Source organism: Schistocerca piceifrons, chromosome X (genome assembly GCF_021461385.2).
Source record: "Schistocerca piceifrons isolate TAMUIC-IGC-003096 chromosome X, iqSchPice1.1, whole genome shotgun sequence".
NCBI classification, from domain to species: domain Eukaryota; kingdom Metazoa; phylum Arthropoda; class Insecta; order Orthoptera; family Acrididae; genus Schistocerca; species Schistocerca piceifrons.
Window position 1 is genome coordinate 651,999,983 of NC_060149.1, and position 24,851 is coordinate 652,024,833.

General features: G+C 39.9%; 1 protein-coding gene across 1 annotated transcript in view; it reads right to left on the reverse strand.

The window, feature by feature from the left end:
- The window catches only part of LOC124722573 (transforming growth factor-beta-induced protein ig-h3-like), a 345,746-nt gene that overhangs the window by 133,767 nt on the left and 187,128 nt on the right, over positions 1 to 24,851 (reverse strand). The window contains exon 3 of the mRNA XM_047247712.1: positions 15,860 to 15,924. Coding sequence (XP_047103668.1) covers positions 15,860 to 15,924 — 65 coding nt within the window. The remainder of the gene's footprint in view (positions 1 to 15,859; positions 15,925 to 24,851) is intronic.

A 24,851-nucleotide genomic window follows, 5' to 3' on the forward strand; every position in this document is an offset into this window, starting at 1 on the left:
TGCTAGGACGTTGAAACTGCAAGGTTGGCCGCGGGGCGTGATGGGAATTAGTATGCGCATGCATGATTTGGTTTAGCGACGAAGCCCACTTTCATTTGGAGGGGTTCGTCAATAAGTAAAATTGGCGCATTTGGGCGACTGAGAATCCGCATCTTGCGATCGAGAAGTCTCTTCATCCTCAACGGTTGACTGTGTTGCGTGCAATGTCCAGTCCCAGAAAAATCGGTGCCATATTCCTTGATGGCGCGGTGACTACCGAACGGTACGTGAAGGTTTTGGAAGATAATTCCATCGCCATTATCCAGAATGACCCTGATTTCGAAAAGATGTGGTTCATACAAGACGGAGATCGACCCATCGAAGCAGGGGAGTATTTAATGTCCTGGAGGAGCACTTTGGGGACCGCATTCTGGCTCGTGGGCACTCAGGGGCCACTGGCATCGGCCTCGATTGGCAGCCATATTCTCCGGATCTGAACCCATGCGACCCCTTTTTTGGGGCTATATTAAGGACCATGTGTACTGAAATAACCCCAAAACCATGGCTGAGCTGGAAACAGCCGGTCAGGACGTCGACAGCATCTATGTTACTACACTTCAGCGGGTCGTGCAGAATTTCAGTATTCGTCTGCGTCACATTATCGTCAATGATGTCAGGCATATTGAACATGTCATAAGCTAAATCCGAATATTCGTAGCGACGTGTAACCGGAATTTAACAGATTCTTTTTGTAACTCATGTGGATGACATCACATTGTTCATTACTTAAATTGCCACTTTTCTCACTAAAGAGATATTTTTGCATTTGGTTTTGATCATCTATTGACTTTACAAGATGGCAAATGACAGCATCATCTGTAAACAATCTAAGAGGGCTGCTGAGATTGTCTCCTATATAGTTTACGTAGGTCTGGAACAGCAGATGTCCTATTACACTTCATTGGGGAATGCCAGGTGTTACTTCTTTATTACTCGATTGGTTTCAGTCAGTTAGTACGAACTGTGACCTTTGTGGCAGGAAATTACGTAACCAGTCTCACAACTGAGATAATACTCCGTATGCAGGCAATTTGAGTAGAAGTCGCATGTGAAGAACGATGTCAAGGGCCTTCTGGAAATCTAAGGATATGGAATCAATTTGATATCCCCTGTCGATATCACTCATTACTTGATGAGAATAAAGAGCTAGTTGTGTTGCACAAGAGAGTTATTTTCTGAATCCGTGCTGACTGTGTGTCAATAGATCGCTTTCTTCGAGGTAATTCATAATGCTCGAACACAGTATAAGCTCCAAAATCCTGCTGCAAATCGACGTCGGTGATACGGACCTGTAATTCACTGAATTACTTTTATTTCCTCTCTTAATTATTGGTGTGACCTATGCAACTTTCCAATCTTTAGATACTGAACTTTCGTCGACCGAGCGGTTGTCTATGATTGCTAGGAATCGAGCTACTGTATCAGCATACTCTGGAAGAAATCTAATTGGTATACAATCTGGGTCGGAAGGCTTGCCTTTATTAAGCGATCTGAGTTGCTTCGCTATATTGAAATGAAATGTCGTGTGACGAGGGCCTCCCGTCGGGTAGACCGCTCGCCTGGTGCAAGTCTTTCGATCTGACGCCACTTCGGCGACTTGCGTGTCGATGGGGATGAAATGATGATGATTAGGACAACACAACACCCAGTCCCTGAGCGGAGAAAATCTCCGACCCAGCCGGGAATCGAACCCGGGCCCTTTGGATTGACAGTCTGTCGCGCTGACCACTCAGATACCGGGGGCGGACCGCTATATTGAGGAAATCTACTTCTAAGTTAGTCATGTTGCCAGCTGTTCTTGATTCGAATTCTTGAATATTTACTTCGTCTTTTTTGGTGAAGTCCTTTTGGGAAACCTCATTTAGTAATTACTTTAATGGCACTGTCACTGGTAACGTTACCATCGCTATCGAGCAGTGAAGGTATTGTTGTGTCTTGTTGCTGGTTTACTGCTCGTAAGACCAGAATCTCTTTGGATTTTCTGCCAGATTTCGAGACAGAGTTTCGTTGTGGAAACTATTAAAAGCCTCTCGCATTGAAATCCACACCAAATTTCGAGCATCTATAAAACTTCGTCAATGGTGGAGATTTTGCGTCCTTTTAAATTTTGCATTCTTTATTTCGTTGCTACTGCAACAGTGTTCTGACCTGTTTTGTGTACCATGTGGGATCAGATCCGCCTCTAAATGAGTTATTCGGTATAAAACTCTCAGAATAAATCAGAAGGTGAGTTTGAACGAGACAGAATGAATTGTCTTCGGGAAATGGGTTTGACATACCCAAACATTTTGGCTCATAAATGGCATGCAGCTCGGGCAGTAATGCGAATGTGGAACTAATAGATACAGACGGCTGCGCGCAACAACGAGTGGTTACTGAACCACGCGGAGCGATCACAGCGTAATATGACCACTGTCTAGTCTGCATATCGTAACGGGCAGTGTACTTCCGTTTTCATAGTTGGCGCGAAGCGTCTACGTCGTAAGTTTAATATTGTCTGCAGTGGGCTGAACCGGTGGCACATATGCCTTTGCGTATCTATTATCCAGACACTATATATGACTATGATTGTAATGGGAACATGTACGACGATGTGCTTAGTGCAGAAATTTAGTATTTCCATACAGCTTTCGCATCGACCTTCACAACTGTGATTGCTCCGAGAGGACTTCAAAAATTGAGTTACAAATTATTGTTTCAGGCCACGTAACTTTTATTGAATGCTGCACTACACCTCAAAGTGACATAGAAACATGAATCTTTCTCGACATACTTTACAAGTCTCTGCAAACAGCGGTCGGAACGTTCTACCAATCTGTCGATTCCTCGACGATAGAAATCCACTCCTTGGTCACGCAGCCATTCGGGCACTGCTGTGTGAACGATCTCATCTTTGGAAAATCTCTTTCTCCCCAGATGTTCTTTCGGCTTGCCGAAAAGGCTGCATGGTCGTTGTCGTCTCTTGACGATGTCGACAGCCTTCCTTCCCGATCAAAGTCACCCACGTCTGTGCGGCCTTTATCAAACTGGTCAATTTCATTAGAGCTGGACCGGCCGCGGTGGTCTCGCGGTTCTAGGCGCTCAGTCCGGAACCGCGCGACTGCTACGGTCGCAGGTTCGAATCCTGCCTCGGGCATGGATATGTGTGATGTCCTTAGGTTAGTTAGGTTTAAGTGGTTCTAAGTTCTAGGGGACTGATGACCACAGATGTTAAGTCCCATAGTTCTCAGAGCCATTTGAACCATTACAGCTGGACGCGACATTACACGTATTCCATATACCTCCAGGATTTCGAGTTGAATCTGCGTGCAATTTAGACTTTTGCATTCAAGAATCACACCGTCCCGATCGTTGCAACATTGGAGTACGTTTCCACTTACCGCGCAGCTTTACACGCACACTGTGAGGCACCCGATATCCGTACCGCAGCAGAACTGTGTCTGCAGGAAATCTGGTACATGTACTCACTTCTGACAAGGCTCTACTCTTGTTGCACTGTGGTATTAGCGTGGGACGACATGTATAACTTGCTTTTGGAAGTACCTATTTACGTTTGTGTAAGACCGCAGCTGTCAACCTGAATTGTTAAGCAGCTTAGCCGATAAACATTGCATGTCATGTTTTGTGGCACTTGTAATCTTCACTCCCATACATCACTATTAAAATTCTCTGTCTCTGCACAAGTTTTGGAAACTTCGTGAGGCGTAAGAAATACAAAAGAAAAAATTTTTACTTATCTTCATTTTCTCTTGTTGTTACCTCCAGTTCTGGCGTCTAGGGGTAGATTTTTGCGGCTGAAATTTTGATTTAACGTTGCGGTTTCCTGGTGACTAAATAACTGATGAAGTACTATCTGTTGCTATGATTTTCTTTTCTTTTATCCCGTCCTTCTATATCACACTGATTTCACAATATCCATTTTCATACAACCATACATTGCTGTAGACCAAATTAAAAAACACGTGCTTTTCCATCAGAGGCGTGCCCACTACTCCCAGCATTTTGCGTTACTCACAATATTCCAAGGAGTTTACAAAGCGAAAGAGTTTACATACATTCTCAACAAAAGAAGAATCATCACCAAGTTATAACATTATTTTATAAATGAGTCCAGAAATAAATTTAATAATTAGCGTTAGATAGTGCAATTAATAATAAGAATTTTAAATATGCCAGATACTGCGTAATTTCAAATATTTCTATCGTATACAAAATCAAATGAAATTCTTTCAGTGAAACAGATGAGAATGTTCACCTATACCAGATTCGGGATTAATCCTGGTATCGGGTACATGTATAAAAAAAGGTTACGTTAGAAAAGGGTGTCCCATTACACACTGCTAGGCACAACATGCAATCATAGCCACTTCATATTGAAAGCTATCTACCACTACATCGATGAAGTTGTAGTGCCTGAATTACTTTCTCTCCCTCAGGGCATTCGGCAATAATAGTTGAGTGGTATTTATGATGCAATCGACGTCGTATGGTTCTGGTGATTAAAGATGGCTGTCATAACGTCACTCCAGCCACCTTTCAATATTTTCGGTAAAAATTGGGGGAAAAACCCAAGATAGCGTAAAAATTCCACTTTTAATGTGTAAAAATTCATGATGGCGTAAATGCGTAATTTGTGCTACGTAAAAATGGTGCAATACGATTTTGCAAGAAAAAATAAGTCAACTAAAAGCAACAAGAAATTTAAATTGGGTGAAGCGCTAATTTATAAGGCTAAGAAATATACAACATTTCGGAAATGGGCAAATTGCCTCACGCCAAAAATTACTCCGCCCCAGCACCCTTTCCAGTTTTAACTTTGGATGTTCCCACACAAGTTCCCGCCAGTGATTCAGAAAGTAACTTCCGGTAACAGCATTGTTACGCTATTGTCAATAATTCGCCCTTTCCGGGTTTTTACTCTTCACAAGTGTATGATTTCACATTTTTACACCAAATTACTCACACCTCACTGCTTGTAGTCCCAGACGCAGTACCTTGAAACATATATTTCTAATTCCACTGCAAGTGTTGTGAATACACACGTAAGCTGCCCAGTAGAGTTTACTTTAATTTATTTATTTATTTCCAGACTAGTGTCGGCCGCATCTTCATCATCAGTGGCATCTGCATTATAGAAGACAGAACTGTACCAGTTTCGTGATTTCATTTACTATAGACTAAACAGTTAGTTACAAAATTATTTGAACAATTCCATCCTTAACTGTAAGATGTTGTTCTTGGTATCTAATTTAAAGAATGGAAATTCTGAGAAAAACCAACACACTACGCTTAATTTTCTAAACATCCTACAAGTAGTACAAATTAGGAAACTGGTTTCCTAATTTGCACCATGGGTGCATAAATTGTAACACCCTCATAAACTATGTCCCTGATCTTAAAGATATGTACTAGTTTAAGTTTAAGGAACGTTCCGTACTTTAGTTTACACATGTTTTAGTTTTTACATCACGTTTTGAAGGCACTACACTATAACTTTCTCACTCCTTTCCCCCTTCCCCCTTTGCACATTTTGCATAAATCCACATTTTGCTTTTCCTTGCATCTGATAATTTTTTTCCCATACGATCTTCTTGTACTATTTCACGAATGAGGTTCAGTGGTAAGTTCCCCGCAGAGTCTCCAAAATCCTTTTCCACGGGTGGAGCTGTAGTTCTACATCTATTCTCCTGTGCTTTAGTTAGTTGTTTTTATGCATGGGCTCTTCGTCAGTTCACGTGGTTCATAGCAACACCTTAAAGTTTTGTTTGGATTTTTCATGAGTTCTCTTGCATTCGGCGATATCGCTTGGATGGGCAATTATAGCCCACATTTTGCCTGCCATGGCTTCTTCCACATTGAAATTATTGGGCAATCCGTTTCATTCTGCAGTTTTTCGTTGTTAGTTTCCTACAAACGGACCACAAGAACTACAGATTAATGACTCCCTGAAAACTAAGATAATTTCATGTATATTCACCCAGAAATAGAACATTATATTGTCCCTTACTTTATAACAGTAATTGTCTTTGCAATGTACACAGAAAATTGAGGGATAACTATCACAAAATCAACACTGGCTGCAGGCGATATGTTCTTCAACACACAGAACTCTTGGCTGACAATATGCGTCCAGTAAGAACGTAGAGCCGGTATAATATACACAACTCTAGGCTACATTTATCTCTAATGTACTGCGTTTCGCATTACTTAATCTGACTGCTTCTTTTCATATAATTTAACTTATATACTGTTTTCTCAGCACATACCTAAGACTTTTGCCAATAACAGTCATATAATTATCTAACTATATGGATTTTAAGTAGCACATTCTTTTTGCATAAGTGTAGTCTTTTACTTGTCAATGGCGATGTGATTAACATCCAAAGATACTAATTGAGTTGATAAAATCATCTCGGGATTCCGTGACGTTTGGATGACTGTCACTCTCATCATTTTCTGGTGAAGTGGCGAGATAGGGTGGGCCTGTCTCCCCACCCGTTCCCCAGGTCCCCAGGTGCGGAGTTCAGCGACCTCGTTGTGTTTATTATTGCCCCTACTCGCGAAGCGTGAACTGCTGGGTCCGGTCTTGGCATATAGCTGCTAGTGCAGGGCTTCATGCCAAACATTGACAAGATTGTCATGGAGCCTTATCTCAATTGATTTTTCGATGATGCTCACCCAAAAGTATCTAGCTCGGCACAACATGTTTGATTTCTCAAATTAGAACATACGTCCCTTGTTGAGGCTGTGCTCTGCCACTACTGATTTACCTTTATGCCCCAGACGGACGCAACTAATGTGTTCAGTCAGGCAACAGCGACCGGCTGAGGCAGACGCAGCAACAGGGAAGTAACCGATTTTGTGACCTTTACGAATTCCTGACCAGGAGCGAATTGTGTGATTTCATGTGCGTGCTTTGATAGTTTAATTTATTGAGTTTCTGCGTATTAATTTAATATCTAAAAGCCACAGCTCTCGTGTTTTCGTTTACATCGGAAAGTAAACGGATTTTGTGACATTTTACAAGTTCCTAATCAAGGGCAAATTATTTAGTATCACCTGAGTGCTTCGGTAGTTCCGTTTCTGAATCTCTGACTATTAATCTAATTTATTAGACACAGTTGTTGCGTTTTAGTCAGTGTCTACAGTGGAGATCTGTAGCACGAATCGATAATCTGTTTAACTTTGCAGTGTAGTTTTCCAAGGTATTTCATATAGACAGAGAATGTGATTGTTTTGTGCGGATGTGAGCCGAGTTGGTGACACTTCACTCTCAGCTCCAGGCTGTGATGACTTCAGTTACATGGCATGATGCTGCAGTGGATGGGCGCCACTGTTGTGGGCCCACTGTGGGATCCAATGGACGTCCAGCACGTCCAAGTCGTCCAATCGGTCCTCACTGGTGGCCAGCACAGTTATTATTCGCAGTGGGGTTGACCCCTCACCTGTGGTCGAGTGGGAGGTCGCCTCGGAGCGTGGCAGGCGAAAGACTTCTGAGAGGCCCGCATGCAAGGACTCCCCAGTTAGTCTGACAAACAGGTTCCAGGTGCTGTCTGTGGCTGACACTGTTGCTCAGCCAAATGCAGTCGCCTGTCCTGTTTGAGAGGACGAATCTCGGCCTGCAAGATCTGGGCAATCACAGAGGGTGGGATTATTGACAGTTTGGAGCTCCAACGTTAGGAGCATTATGGCGCCCCTTAGGGACATGGCTGCCAAGAAGGGGAAGAAAGTCAATGTTCACTCTCTGTGCATACAGTGTGGTGCCATTCCAGATGTGGAACGGGTCCTTCTGGATGCCATGAAGAGCACAGAGTGCAGCCAACTGCAGGTGGTGGCTCACCTTAGTACCAATGGTGTGTGTCACTTTGGATGTGGATGGTTTCGAGCGGCTAACAGAAGTAGTAAAGGCTGCCAGTCTTGTCTGCGAGATGAAAGCAGAGCTCACCATTTGCAGCACAGTCGACAGGACTGATTGCGGACCTCTGGTACAGAGCTGAGTGGAGGCTCTGAATCAGAGGCTCAGATGATTCTGCGACCCTGTAGGCCGTAGATTCCTCGACTTGCACCATAGGGTGGTGGGGTTTCGGGTTCTACTGAATAGGCCAGGAGTCCACTACAGACAGGTGGTGGCGTGGACTGGGCGGTTTTTTATGTTAGAGGGTCTCGAGAAAACACAAAAAGGGCTTCAGTCACACACGGTGCAGGCCGAACACAGGAAGAACGTAGATAATTGTCGTAGCTATGTTGAGGAAGTACCACAGCTCCAGGCGCTAATGGAAAGCACTGATTCTCGAATCATTACAGGCACTGAAAGCTGGCTAAAGCTCGAGAGAAGTTCAGCCGAAAATTTTTGCGGAGAGTCTAACGGTGTTCCGAAAGTATAGGCTAAACACAGTTGGCTATGGCGTGTTTGTTGCTGTTAGAAGTAGTTTATACCTTGTCACGAAATTAAAGCAGATAGTTTCTGTGAGTTAGTATGGGCAAAGGTCATCCTTGGCAGTCGAAATAAAAAAATAATATGGATTCTTTTACCGACCTCCCAATTCAGACGATACGATTGCTGAAAGGTTCAAAGAAAACTTGAGTTTGATTTCAGTACAATTGTAGTTGACGATGACTTTAATTTAGCCTCGATATGTTGGCGAAAATACAAGTTTAATTCCGGAGATAAACATAAAAAATCACCCGGAACTGTGCTAAACGCTTTCTCTGAAAATTATTTCCAGCAGTTAGTTCATGAGCCCATGCGAATAATAAACGGCTGTGAAAACACGCATGACCTCTTAGCAACAAATAATCGTGAGCTAATAACGAGCATCGAAACGGATAGAAAAATTAGTGAACACAGGGTTGTCGAAGCGAGACTGAATATTGTAACCCCAAAATCATCCAAAAATAAACGAAAAATATACCTATTCAAAAAAGCAGATATTAGATTAGATTTACTTTCATTCCAATTGATCCGCAGTGAGGAGGTCCTCCAGGATGTAGAACATGTTAGAAAAACAATAATACATGACAAATATTTACAACTGAAACAAATAAGCTAATGTACATTCCACAGGTCCCAAGTGGAATGATCGTCATTTTTTTAATGAACACTATATGAAAGAATCATTTTACAAACACTAATGCACTGAATTTAAAATAAAAAAGTTTTTTATTTATAAGGTTATAAACATGTAATAGAACTACTACAATACTTATTTACAATGAACACATTACTGCACTGAAATGGTGCAGAAGTTAGATTGTACTTACACACACACACACACACACACACACACACACACACACACACACATTTCATCATTTGCAATACCACATTTTTGTATTTTGTGTGGAATATCCGCTCAGTTATGTGACTGGATTCGTTATTTTCTGTTAGAGAGGTCACGGTTCGTAGTAACTGACGGAAAGTCATCGAATTAAACATAAGTGAGTTCTGGCGTTCCCCAAGGTAATGTTGTAGGCCCTTTGTTGTACCTTATTTGTATAAACGATTTGGGAGACAATCTGAGCAGCTGCCTTAGGTTGTTTGCAGACGAGTCTGTCGCTTATCGAGTAGTAAAGTCATCTGAAAATCAAAACAAATTGCAAAACGATTTAGAATAGAAATCTGTATGGTGCGAAAATTGGCAGTTGACCCTAAATAATGAAAAATGTGAGGTTATCCACATGAGCGCTAAAAGGAATCCGTTAAACTTCGGTTACACGATATATCAGTCAAATCTACAGGTTGCAAATTCAGCGAAATCCCTAGGAATTACAATTGCGAACAACTTAAATTGGAAGGGGCACACAGAAAATGTTGTGGGGAAGGTGAACCAAAGATTGCGTTTTATTGGCAGGACATTTAGAAAATGTAACAGATCTACTAAAGAGGCTGCCTACACTACGCTTGTCCGTCATGTTTTAGAAGACTGCTGCGCGGTGTGGGATCCTTACCAGACAGGATCGACGGAGTACATCGAAAAAGTTCAAAGAAGGGCAGCACGTTTTGTATTATCGTGAAACATGGGAGAGAGTGCCACTGAAATGATACAGGATTTCAGGTGGACGTCATTAAAACAAAGGCGTTTTTCGTTGCGGCGGAATCTTCTTACGAAATTTCGATCACAAACTTTCTCCTCCGAATGCGAAAATATTTTGTTGAGGCCGATGTGCACAGGGAGAAACTATCACCATAATAAAATAAGGTAAATCAGAGTTCATCCGGAAGGATATAGGTATTCTTTTTTTCAACGCGCTATATGAGATTGGAATAATGGGGAATTGTGAAGGTGGTTCGATGAACTCTCTGCTGGGCACTTAAATGTGATTTGCAGAGTGTCCATGTAGATGTAGATGTAGATGTAGACATAGACATGCAGCATCCTGATATAATTTTACAGGTATATTCAATAGTGTATGTGAATTCTGTCTGCAATATGTGTCGCGAATAAAGTTAGTAATAAGGAAGTAATTAATTAAAACGTCATGCCTGATGTGGCATTTATATTGCACGAACGTCGAAAATGTAGTAAGCGATAAACTTTTTCCCGTTCATCATTTTGTGGGTGAGAGAAATTCTCGTAAAAGTTTGAAATTATGTTAAAGTTTGTTGCGAGTCACTAAGTGCTCTCATTCTCAAATACTGGATTAATAAAATCTGTGCTTCCACACGTCGTGGTCGACACTGCTTTTCCACACCCACCACTACCCCTTTGATAGGCAGGTGGTTTTTACGCCAACAACGTCTTTGCAGACAGTAAGTAATAAGTGTACCAAGTTTGGTTGAAGTCGGTCCAGTGCTTTAGGAGGAGATGTGAAACAAACAAACATACATACATACATAATACATACATACACGCATACTTACAACCATTTTTTCAATATGTACGGATTCTATTTTTCAACATGTAACTATATCGAAACATTTAAATTCTGAATCAAACTCCAAAATTGCCCGTGTCTGATTATGATGATTTAATAAAATATTATGTTTTCTTTCTGATGCTTAAATCTTATCGTTTGATGTTCGCTTTTGTCAAATTTGTTAATCGATCTCATAATTATTTCAAATGCACGATTTTTTAGTCGTTTTCCTATTTTTAGTTGTGATAAATACAGTTTGGTCTTTAAGTATTCATTCTTTTTATACTTTTCTCGTATTTATTTTTTATCTGCATCATTTAACCTTTTCGTTTTACACATCTGGCAACTTTTTTCATTTGTTTTATAATCACGTAAGCATGTAATGGTGTAACTCGATTCGTGAGACACCTTTTACTGAAACATTAACCTTATGCATTCCTCGTATTTAACACATATAATACAGTTTAGAAATATCATTACATAAACTATGAAATAAACGACTAAATGAGTATATACGTATGTTAGGCATATCATCATTGACAAGTACATAACATCCGAAATTATCATGCTAATTAAAACTGACGTATAACTAGATAATTATATGACTGTTATTGGCAAATGTCTTTGACACGTGTTAAGACACCAGTATACAGGGTGTTAGGAAATTCCCGTTACAAACTTCTGCGACATGTAGAGGGGACTGACTACATGACATTTTGAAGAGGAACCCATGTTCGGAAACGTGTCGTTTCCGTTTTACGACGCTTTGAATTCAGATGAGTAGCGCGTCCACGTCTTCTGAGGAAAAGAGAAAAGCCGCAGAGTTGATTTTCCTGGTATGCAATAGTGTATACAGGATTACGCGTTCATCGGATTTACTCCTATGGACCACTTCTTGTGGGGTCGTATGCAAAATTTAATTTACGAGACTCATGTGGAGATGGAGGAAGTTCTGTTGGCACGAGTTCTGCCCGCTGCACTAGAAACTGAAGAGACACCAGGTGGAATGGAGAGTGTATGCCAGAACATGCCCCTAGGTACAATGTCTGTAACAACACTGGTGGTCGCCACATTGAGCAGCTTTTATAATGCAGCAGTACAGTTCTGTACGTAAAGTATGCTGGATCATTTTTTGTTTTGGAATAATGTGAACACGTACTGTTTAGATGTTAATACAAGCAAATATGCTTAAGTGATAAATGGATGTTTCGTTATGTTTCTTCTCGAACTGTTACCCAATAATTGCATTGCGTCAAGCCTAATTCAACTCCTCAGCAGAAGTGGATGAGTTAAACACCTGAACTGAGATCATCCTAGAACGGAAACGCTACGTTTCCGGACAAGGGTTCCTATGGAAAATACTATGTACTCATTCCTCTGTACAAGTCTCATAAGTTCATAACGGGAATTTAGAAACACCATGTATAAGGCAAATTAACATGCATGAAAAAGTAGCAGTCACATTAAGTAACAGGAAACACTGTACACTAGAGATAAATGTATATTGAGAGATATTTTGCCTTCTGTAATACAGACGCCAGTGATCATTGGCATGTGCCAGATACTATTCTGTCATTAAATAAATAAATAAAACGAATATCTCTTGGGCAGCTTACGCGTGTGTATTGTTGTAGCTTTTGTCGACCACAAAAAGATTTATTATTTCATAGATAGCCAAACATTATTCCATATTTTCTAGGAATTCGCGATTGACAGGTAATCAATCGCAGTTATCCAGCTGATGTTAACAGCTACAGCCTCCAAAGTTAAATTCATGGGAGAAACTTCATAAGCATTTCAAATCCACACCGATGTTCGCGAATCAGACGGACTCTCCCTCTCCCATTTAATACAATCCTGTAAAAAATTGTGAAATAATGGGAAAAGGAAATAAAGGGACTCCAACTCGGGATTAAAAAAGAGCAGAGAATCAATATGAAGTGTCTGGCTTTCGCAGACGATATCGCTGCTTTACAAACATTAGAGGAGAAGCCAAACTTGTCCTGGAGAAGTGTCACGAAAGCTCACAGCAAACTGGCGTACGAATTTCCTACGTGGAAATTAAATAGATCGGAGGAAGCTTCCAGATAATCTTTCCATTATAAGTCGTTGAAGGGAAGTGTTCTAAGTTACACACTTTAAAAAATCTAGGTATCTAGGAGAGACCATCCAGACATCAGGACTGAACACAATAGTCCCAATCAAGGAAGAATCTCAACATTACAAGAAGCACGCAAGCTCACTTTGCGTCATTTCAGTAACAAATCTCTCTTTGTCAATGCGAAATTAAGGTATTACAACACAGTAGTATTAGCGGAACTCCACGCTGCGGAAAATACGACGATTCTTGGTCAAACAAACACAAGAGAGACTGAAAAGCAGGAAAGGAAATTTTTGAGGAAAATATTTGGACCTAATTTTCGCAAGGGAGTTTGGACAAAGAGGCCGTCGTGAAAGCTCTGCAAACAGACAGAAACAATAACGGACATCTCTGGAAAAAGGATAAAATTCTATATACATATTCACAGGATGAACAAGAACAGGCTCACTATGGAAAACTCGAAATTAGCAAAAAACACAAAATATGTCACTAAAACAGAAGAATATATTAAAGAAGAGGGAATCATACAAAGTAACATAACGACCTTCCACACCTAAACAAACGTACATGCACACATAGAAGTCTTAACGGGTTCAACATCACCAGCACACTGACCATAAAAAAAATGCTTGCCTTTCACATAGAACACCTCGTCGTAGCATAAAACTTTATTCTCGCACATAATTCCGACGCTAGATGTTCCTAGAATATCAAGTACGTGGTGCACAGACGCGGATAAGCCTGTTTTAGGCGCACGCACTGCCGGCAGGCAGAAGTGTAGCGTGTGGCTCGCTGCCACCGCAGCTTCAAAGCACGTAACTGCGTGCCGGCAGCTGCGGTCATTAGGCCCAATTGGTTTGCAGACGTGCCGCGGTTTGTGGCAAATGACACCTGGCATTGCCCTGGTCTTTTTGCGCTACAAAGCCAATAAACACTTTGGTGTTCCGATCACCAGCTAGAAGTACCCTGGTTCACTTGTGGGAAATGTCGGTCAGGCTTTGCTAGTCCTGTTGCCTCCAGTCAGCCCACCGAAAAATACCATCGCTCCATTTCATAAAATTATTAAAATTTACAAGCGTTTACCCCTGGATCCCTTCGAAGCGGATTATATGTCTTCATGAAGTTTTTGCTTCAAATGATCATTTATAGCATCTCTCAGAATACTGAAATTTCCTGATAGGGCATCCTGTACAGCATGTGACAGGTGATATGAGGTTGTGCAGTTAGCACGAAAAGCGTGGTGATCACCACATCAGTGTTAGCAAGCTGAAATCCTAATAAGCCATTGTTGTTGATAATTCTTCCGGGTTATAAGGCCGTGGTCCATGGAATACTTCTATTCCTAACGTTTCGTTGGAAATCCTCAGAGGTATGGCTGGTCCTGTTGAGTCCTGCCGACTGACAAGTCGGGCGTCGGAGAGCGGCCTAAATACCGAGAGAAGGGGGCGTGGTCTAGCTTGCACATAGTATCAGAGAGAAAACTAGTCAAAGATAAAATGTAACTAACGATAATAGTCCGTCATAGATAAAAATCACTTATCGATTCTGTAACGCCACTGTCCGTATCTCGCTTAATTTCAAGGCCTCTTCTCTTCTATTAAAATTATCTTCATGTTTATAAATTTCAATAGCCTCCCTATACAGTCGTGGATAAAGTTCGTGGTAGCACTTAAAACTGTAGTTTCAGAAATTATGGTCTCCGGACTGAGGTGCATGTTCCGCATTATCTATTTTACCCAGTCGGAAAAGACTTTTATGCTCCTTTACCCTCGTATTCACACTTCTTTTCGTAGTACCAATATAGACCTTGCCACAGGTACACGGAATTTTATACACACCGTTAGATGATAATGGTGGCCTTCTATCTTTAACAGAACGAAGTACTTGTCCTATTTTTCTGGTAGGTTTGAATACCGGTTTCACTTTATCTGTAACCTTACTAATGAAAGGTAAAGACACCATGTTCTTCTATTGTGGTGTACCATCCTTGTCCTTTGGCCTGCTGTAATTATGTCTTGCTGAAACATAAAGTGAAACCGGTATTCAAACCTACCAGAAAAATAGGACAAGTACTTCGTTCTGTTAAAGATCGAAGGCCACCATTATCATCTAGCGGTGTGCATAAAATTCCGTGTACCTGTGACAGGGTCTACATTGGTACTACGAAAAGAAGTGTGAATACGAGGGTAAAGGAGCATAAAAGTCTTTTCCGATTGGGTAAAGTAGATAATGCGGAACATGCACTTCAGTCCGGAGACCATGTAGTTAAGTTTTCTGAAACTACAGTTTTAAGTGCTACAACGAACTTTATCCACGGCTGTATAGGGAGGCTATTGAAATTTATAAACATGAAGATAATTTTAATAGAAGAGAAGAGGCCTTGAAATTAAGCGAGATATGGACAGTGGCGTTACAGAATCGATAAGTGATTTTTATCTATGACGGACTATTATCGATAGTTACATTTTATCTTTGACTAGTTTTCCCTCTGATACTGTGTGCAAGCTAGACCACGCCCCCTTCTCTCGGTATTTAGGCCGCTCTCCGACGCCCGACTCGTCAGTCGGCAGGACTCTACAGGACCAGTCATACCTCTGAGGATGTCCAACGTAGTATTGGACGAAACGTTAGGAATAGAAGTATTCCATGGACCACGGCCTTATAACCCGGAAGAATTATCAACAACAGTACCATCCGGTCGTGAAAGCCTTCATTGCCTAATAAGGCATACCAAGAATGTATGTGACTGTAGTAAGTTAAATTTTTCGTGTGAGCTTAAATAATCAATAAGCAGTGTAAAAGTAAAAGTTAATACTGGCTGAAATCAGAAGATAAGAGATGATAGTAAGAAACGTGGCTTACCTCCTGCGCAGCCTGGCTCGCGGGCGACTTGCTGGTAGCCTTCACAGCACTCGTAGCGGATCACCCTGCAAAACACAACACAGCCTTTGCTCATACTCTGCACTTTCATTATAGATGTTTTGCTTTTGTTCTGTGATATATGACGCTGGTTAGAGGCTTTAGTACGCAATTCTGCTGACAGATATAACGCTGAGTACGATGCCAGAATTTGGGGTGTAGGGGGGGGGGGGGGGAGAAGGGGGTGAAGAGAGGAGAGGCGGGGGTTAGTACGGACAATAACGGGAAGAATATTTCCGGAAATTATAAAATGAGGATAGTGAGGATAGAGAAGAGTATCCAGAGGAAGGAAAAGTGGAAGGAAAGAAACAGGGAGGGGAGAAGACCCAAGTTTTAGAAAGAGGGGTGAGTAAGGTATTAAGAACAGGGAAGAATGGTAAATCACCTGGACCAGGCAGTATCAATCCGAAGCTTTTAAAATATGGTGGTGACGAAATAGTGAAATTATTAACACGGTTGTTCAATAAAATGTTACGTGGAGATACAATACCCAAGGAAATGAAGCTGGGCGATATTAATACTATTTTTAAGAAAAAAGATCGCAAAAGATGCTCGAATTATTGAGAAATTTGTGTTATAAACACATTAATGAGAAGTTTTGGGAAAATAAGCCGAAAAAAAATTTAAAACGCAGGAAGAACAACGTGGTTTTACAGCTGGTAGATCATGCCTAGACCATATTTTTACATTACGACATATCTTAGAGAAACATAGCGAAAATAAAAAAAAAACATAGGATTAAATTTCATGGATTTACAAAAAGCATATGATACTGTCCCAAGCAAACTACTTTGGAGAGCATTACATACGACAAACATAAGGGATACTTTAATTAAAATAGTACAAGAAATGTATAAAGGTAACATATGTCAAGTGAAAATTGGTAGCACACTTTCACTGAAATTTAGAACAAGCAAGGGTCTGTTACAAGGCTGCCCCATTACACCAAAATTATTTAAAATCGATACAGACATCAATCTTAATACATGGTCTCGTATATGCAATGGGATGGGGCTATGAATTACAGAGGGAGTTTATCTGCATCACCTATTATTTGCTGATGATCAAGTAGTTATAGCAAAGATTATATATGTAACCAATTAGCAATGGAATACAGAAACTGGGGATTGAAGATTATTTACCACAAAACAGCATACCTCACTAATGATCCAGATGTCTTATTCATAGAGGGAATGAAAATTAAGAAGGTCAATACTTTCTGTTATTTAGGATCCATTTTAGAGATGGAGGGATCATCAGAGGTAGAAATTAATAAAAGGTTGCCAGTGGAAGGAAGGTCACTGGGATGATCAACTCAGTCTTATGGAGCAGAAATGTAATAAACCAAAACAAAAAAAATCATATAAATCGATACTAGAGAGCATAGTTATGTGCAGAGTGGAGACTTGGATTACTAATCTGAAACACATAAAAAGCTGCAAGCAGTAGAAATGGACTCCTAGAGATCAGCAAGAATTTCTAGAAAAGAGAAAGTCAGAAACGACGAAACAATGAAGAGAATGAAAGTAAGAGAAAGAATACATGACGTGATGGATAAAAGGAAATTACAATGGTACGGGCATGCAAGAAGAACTGAGGAAGCTAGAATTCCGAAAATGATCCCGGAATGGGAACCGGAGGGAAAGAAAAGAGGACGCCTTATGATCACCTAGCTCTACAATGTATGATTAACAGTGGGAAGACTTTGCGCAGAGGAAGAAGATATACAAAATCGAAACACCTGGAGGGGCATCCTGAGGAGATAAATTAAGATCTTATGTAACAGATGTAATAATTTCCGTGTATTTGTTATGTTGGAGAAAAATCTTTGTATAGAGAAAAATCTCAATAAAGAAAAATAATAAAAATTCCGTCTTTTCCAGATGAATTTTTTTTCTGTGAACCAGACACGTTTCGCCTATTCATGTTAGGCATCTTCAGTAAGTATATGTAAGAAGATTATTTAGTTACACATATCTTGTTATGAGATTTTTACAGCTTCGTGGCGGTTTTGTTTAAATCTGTTTCTATTCATAACTGTATGGAATGTAAGTAAAAAAATACAGCCACATAAGTATAAATAGAAACAGCTAGATTTAAACAAAACTGTCAAAAAATCACCACAAATCTAATATCAAGGTATGTATAAGTAAATAATCTTTTTGTATATTATAGACCACTGAAGATGCCTAACATGAACCGGCGAAACATACCTGGTGAACAGAAATAAATTCAGTTGTAAAATACGGACTTTTCATAATTTTTATGATAAAAAAGAACTTATAACGGCTCCTTCCCCCTTCCCCTCCTTCTCCCCTTCTCCGGCAATTTACGTACCTGCTGCGCAAAACGGAACACAGCTAGTAGTCTAAGATCTCGACTTAAGCCAACCTTCCCTCGTCGAGTTTCCTAATAAAACGTATATTTAATATATTATAAAGAATAAATAAACAAAACGCGATAGGATTGCCGCCCCATGTCGCTGCACCGCTATTTTAATTAAGGATTGTTTAATTAAATCTTTTTCGCTATTTGCTCTCATGCAGTTTTTTTAATTACCATCAACGAGGAGTAAAAGATGTAAATAAAACACTAAAGTAAGGTTGCCTGTCTTTTTTCCCCGCAATAATGGATGTAGCTAGGAGCAAACAGGCACACTTGTAGGAGTAAATTGTTCTCATTGAGTTTCCTTATACAATCATACGTAAAATGTAGATAACTTTGTTGCAAACACGACAGCATAGCGTTGCCTCAGAAAAACTGGGCGTACTTTAGGGTTGCTGCAGTTTCAAGTTTCAGTAACTGAGTACGAGAGCTTGTCGCGTCGAGTCCAAGATAATGACTCGCGAAATTCCCACAGTTTTTTTGTAACCTCTACTGCAGCACCGCCAAACGATTTGAATGTCTAAACACACTGCGAAATGATTGTGTATTGGAGGGTAGAAGCACCCTCAAAACCCATATCTACACTTAGCTAATAAACTTAGCATCGACTCTATAAGTTCGCGTCAAAGATGGACTCTCACAATCAGCTATAGTGTGAGAACGAAAATATTGACTGCTGTCAAGAAGAATATTGCTTTGTCACAACAAGATGAGACATATTCTTCGCAAAAAATCAGGATAAAAAGGACAAAATATTATTATAACGATTAAAAATAACATATCAATTTGATAGTAGTGTCGATAAATAGGTTTTATTTAACATTTCTACAGGTAAAGCAGCAGCATCCCTGTTACTGATTTCTTACTTGCTGCTAAGTCAGCTGGAGGTTAACAAAAGTTAAGTTTTATATCTAAAAGCTACTTCGTTACGGGAAAATTTGAGAAACCGATATTACGAAACAGAATTTTTAATTCCGCATCACAATGCACCTCCAGAGCTCAGGTGAATAAAAATAAAGAGGCAGTACTGAAGTCTAAACGTCAAAATCGACAAGGATTTGATATTACTTATAGAATTACAGAATCTTTACAACCCAGATATACTGATTTTTTGGATGCCTTAAGAATTATCGTTTTAAGAAGGCTTTGTTACAGTTATTAGCCAATTACTGGGAGAATGACTATTTGGCATCAATAATGCAAACTAAGGAAGTATTTATAGCCGTTGGAAGTCACAGGTACTCTTATCAAATAAAGAAAATAATTTCGTAAAAACTGAAGAAATTGATGAAGATGCGGATATGGGGATTATTATTCATATTAGCAAAATGCCACTAAGTTCAAAAATTTTAGTAAAATTCTCTGATACTGATGTTTTAATAATTTTGGTGGCCAATATGCATAAAGTCTCTTGAGTCTGAAATTTGGTTGGCAGGTTCAGCACCTAAGACAAAAAAACAATGAACATATTAATTGTATCAACTGCGCAGAATTAGCATCGATGTTGGAACCCCATTATGTCTAAGTTTACCAGCATTCCTCGCATTTACAAGCTGTGATTATAGCTCTGCTTTCTGCAATAAAGGAAAAGTCACAGCCTTTCAATTTCTTGCAAAAATCTGCAAAACAAGTTTTTTGTCATTTACAGATGACATCGACGTTTGACGAAAAAAGTTAATTGGTTCAGAAGTCTACTGCTGTTATGTGTGGCATAAAGCAGTACGAAAGTGTTAACGACGCAAAATTTCGTATGTTCCAAACGAATTATTCAAACTAAAAAGGTAATGAGCAATATATTAAAAAATTAAAATCTTCAATTCAAATATAATACCACCATACTGGAAATTGTTAAACAAAAAATTTTACGCACTATATATGTAAATTCAATGTGGCTTAATGCTACTGACCCTTATTGTAAATCTACAGCCTGAATCTTGTGGCTGGTACACGAATGGCTATTTAAAGCTAATCCTCGGGGACCCAACACCCTTTACAAATTGACGCAATTTTACGGGTTACACACAGGGATAGTAATGATGACAATCCCTCAGAATTTGATTTAAGTATTTCAGTATTTCAGTATTCAGATTCTGAATAAATATTAGTATTTGAAATCTTTGTATTTTAAATGGTACTATATTGTTTCTGTTACAACAAATGTGCTGATAGGTTTTTAAGGTGTTGATTTATTTTCTTCATTTATTGACCCTATTTTATAAATAAATACATAAAATATGAAAGGTGAGTGAATATTTCTTATTATTAGTATACTGTGAATTTATATAGTGGAAATTATTAGGTACTTTAAAACGTTAAACACTGAGTGTAGATTTGCGTTTTGAGCGTGCTTCTACACTAAATAAATACAATACACAATCATTTGACAGTGTGTTTATTACACGCCAGTCGGTTGGCAGCGCTGCAGTAGCGGTTGCAAGAAAACTGTGGAAGTTTCGCGATTCATTATCTTGGAGTCTGGTCACACGGAGAAAAGAGCATGCCCACTTTCCTTTACTCGGCGACTCACACACAGCTATTATTCTGCGTCTTTCTCTGTCGCATAGATTTGTACGTTCAGTGTTTCTCTGTTACTGCAACCTAAGCCACAGCAGTGCTAGTTCCAGTTTTGCTAAGGAAACCCTGTACCATCGTGTTCGCAGTAAAAGTGTCTACATTGTGTATATTATTGTATAAGGAAACTCGATGAAGGTAATTTACTCCTACACGCTTACCTATTTTCTCCTAGCAACCTTTCATTATTGCCTGGAAAAAGGTAATTATTTCAGGGTTTTCTTTATGTCTTGATTGTTGCTGATGTTTTAAAGAATCTGCATAAGTGTAAATATCGAAATAATTAAACTAAACAGTTTTAATCAGAAACAGCTGGGCAGGGATATGGAGCGGCATCCCTAGTACGTTTTGTATATTTATTATAGACATTATATTGTATAAATTATATATATTTTACTACAGGATCTTAGACTATAGTCTCCTTGTCGGCCAGGAGAGCAGCCGAACGCAGGAAGTAGTGGCTAGGGAGTCGAGCTAGAGCAACAGGTGGCTGCAACCAGTGGATGACAGGCGCCACCTCCTCGCTGCTCCTGCTACCCTGCGCGCCAGCGCAGGTGACGTAACACGTCGCTCCCAGCGGTCCATAGGGGGTTGGCAACACTGTTTACAGTGATGGATAAAGATAGGCTAACTGCGAAACTGAAGTACGAAAATATGAATGAGAATAGTACTTCGTCACGCCCGTGGAATACTATACCTGCTACTTTTTAAAGGCTGTAAAATGTTATCAGGCTTGCTGTGTGCATGAGTATGATTTGTACGTATGTAGCCGGTAACGTAACTCTTCTGCACAATATATTTACCTTCCACACAAATATATGGTTCAATAAGCGTTTAAGGGCTAGCTTCAAATGATTTTTAATTAATGGACATCATGACATCTTTTCAGTAAAACGGAATGCAAACAGTCGCTAAAATTTTGTTTGAAACTTTAATGCTCAATTCTGTAGCCCCAACGATACATCAGCTTAATTACATCTGGAGCATCTTCATCCACAGCAATGCATTAATTATTTTAAATGATGAAAAAAGAATTAGTCTTTACAGTACATAATTAAATAAACCCTCTGAGGGTACGCGTACCCCAGTTGTATATCCCTGCTTAAGTTCAACTAATAAAAGTACTACAGACTGGTTTCACTCAGAAGAATTAATGGGTAGTCAACTGAAAAACTAAACAGTCATTTTATTTGACAGAAAACCTAAAATCAATAATTCAGTCAATATTGGAAACCATAATACGCTAGGTCGACTGTTTTTATCCAGTTGCTCCCACAGACTGGTTTCAGTGAAAAGAGTGAATGAATAATTCCATCAATATGCAGAACAACAAGAGAATGAACTGAATCGACTCTTTTCATTCGGTTGTTGCCATCACGAGCCTGCAGCTGTTTGACCACGTGCGCTCAGTACGTTCCAAGTGTCAGTTATTCACAACAGTGTTCTCTGTAGGTGTGACTGAATAAATACGAGTAAGAGCTAAATAAATTCGAATTCGAATGTGGGCAAATAGTTGTTGCTTGTGTGGTCGGTGCTCCCGTAACCAAGAAAGCCGAAGTGTTACGTAATCCAAGAGGCATTGTATCGAAGATTTATACCGCATAAAGCCGGCTGCTGTGGCCGAGCGGTTCTAGGCGCTTCAGTCCGGAACCGCACGACTGCTGCGGTCGCAGGTTCGAATCCTGCCTTGGTCATGGATGTGTGTGATGTTCTTAGGTTAGTTAGGTTTAAATAGTTCTAAGTTCTCGGGGACTGTTCACCTCAGATGTTAAGTCCCATAGTGCTCAGAGCAATTTGAACTTTCCAAAACTCTTTACATACTCTTAGTTGATGACACCGGAAAATGTAGTGAAGAGACCACGACTTGGACAATCTCAAATGCGGAAGTACGAAGAAATCAAAATAGGCAGCTATAGCTGATGGACGTCATATGACACCATTACGTCCAAAGGGAAGCGAATTTGAAAGTGTTCGAAGATATTTCCAGAACATTGTTCACGTTTTAACCATCAAAACCAAATACAGGCAATAGGACGAGTGTATCAGTAAAATATTGGACAAAAGTAGATAGAGACATTCTCATCACTGGGGAAGGAAAGTCTTCTGGGAAGGTCGAGGTAACTACGCGGAAGATAAAAACAAGGGGAAACACTCAGAATTAATTACAGTAAGTTTTCATAAGGAGATCGTACACCATATTTAGAAGACCACCGTAACTGACAACTGTTTTCAATTAACTGCAAGGTCATTGCAGTAAACTTCCATTATTATCAACTCGTGTAATCCATGAGAAACAAAAGGGTGAAGATGTGTGAGGTAATTAACTTTCTGTTAGTTGAATACAAGTTTTACCCAATTTCTGACTAAATGACAACAAGAAATACATCATACTTTACCTAGAGCAGAAATCAAGTTGGTTACAAAAAACTGAGGAGCTCGATGGTATAATCACAAGTTTTAAACTATGTAACAGAAGCAACGAGTGGGTGTTGCCACTTCATGTGGAACTTATGGTTCTAACAACGTTATTTGCCACCCTTCAACAGAATACATGCTGACAATACTTGAGAAACGGGGAATCGCATCTTCAGAGCGAGGTGAGTAGTGGTCAAGTCACTGGGAAGTAGTGGTGTTCAAATCTTCAGTAGGCCATCCAGGCTGTACTTTCGCCTTAATCGTTTACGGCGAAAGTGGGAGTGGTTCTTTTGAAAGCGCGCTACCATTTTCCTTTCCTTTCCTGGTGCTATAAAAACGTTTTCTCTGCTCCCAGTGACCTCGTTGTCTACGGGTATTAAACAGTAATTTCCCTTGCTTTACTTACTCCGTTAGACCAAGAGAGTAAAGAATTTGAAAGCAATTAGGGAGTGCATGTACTGCAGTCTTAAGAGAAATGTTACGAAACTCTATGTTAGGGCAAAGAAAGTGTTTGCACCAGCGAATCTTACTTAAACACTTTTCAGTCTGCAGATATCATTATTTTGTTTGCTTGTAATAAGCAAGATCTTCAATGAAGAATGAATGAACTGAAATGGGACAGTGTGAGAGTAGACCAGAAAATTAAGTACATTTAGACCTAAAACATACCAGTATGCTTAAAGGATGACAGTTAAGCCTTACAACGGTGGTAATGAGCTTTTCAACAAGTCAGTTACTTAAGCTACCTGAAAAGAGCGAGCGGTTGGAGACCAAAATAAATAAATCAAAAAATAAGAGTCACTTGGGAACTGCCGACTTAAAAGTGAATTTACCGTTTGCTTAAACAATAAAGTCAGTACCCAGCACATACTCCGAGTTACAGCCTATGGCAGTGAGACATCTACATCTACTTTTACATCTACACTTCGCAAGCCACCTTATGGTTTGTGACGGAGGGTAGTTTGTGAGCCACTGTCACTTCCTCCTACGATTCGCGGAACGGACGATTACTGGACATGGACGACAAATGCGCAAACTTTCCAAGCAATGAGATTAACTCGACGCGCTAAGGAAAGAAGCATACTACGAATTTCAGTATTTCCCAGGAAGATGAACAGATCAGAAAGAAGAAAGGCAGGATTTGAGGGGGGTCATAGTAATTATTACATAGTTGGAACGGAGAGGATTTGTGCATATAGCCACACTATCTGACCGAAAATGAACTAAGAATCTTCTGTGCTGTATTCACTACTACAAGTAACATTTAGACGACCAGGATGGCGAATAGAGGATAAATAGAGACGTTGCAAACTCTCAGTTAGATACCACTGAAGCAGGAATTCGGTCATGGGTTAGCTAAAGTACTATAGTGATATTCGTCGGAAGCGATTTAGAGAACCCATGGAAAATCTAGATCAGGATTGCCGTGCGGGGGTTTAAATCTCTAACAACACACATGCCCAGTGTGCGACTGGACTAATGATGAAGATCGTAACAAGTGAATAAGTCTGAAAGAAGCCTTTGTCCATTACCAATGTATGTACTTAGCGATGAATCATCGTGC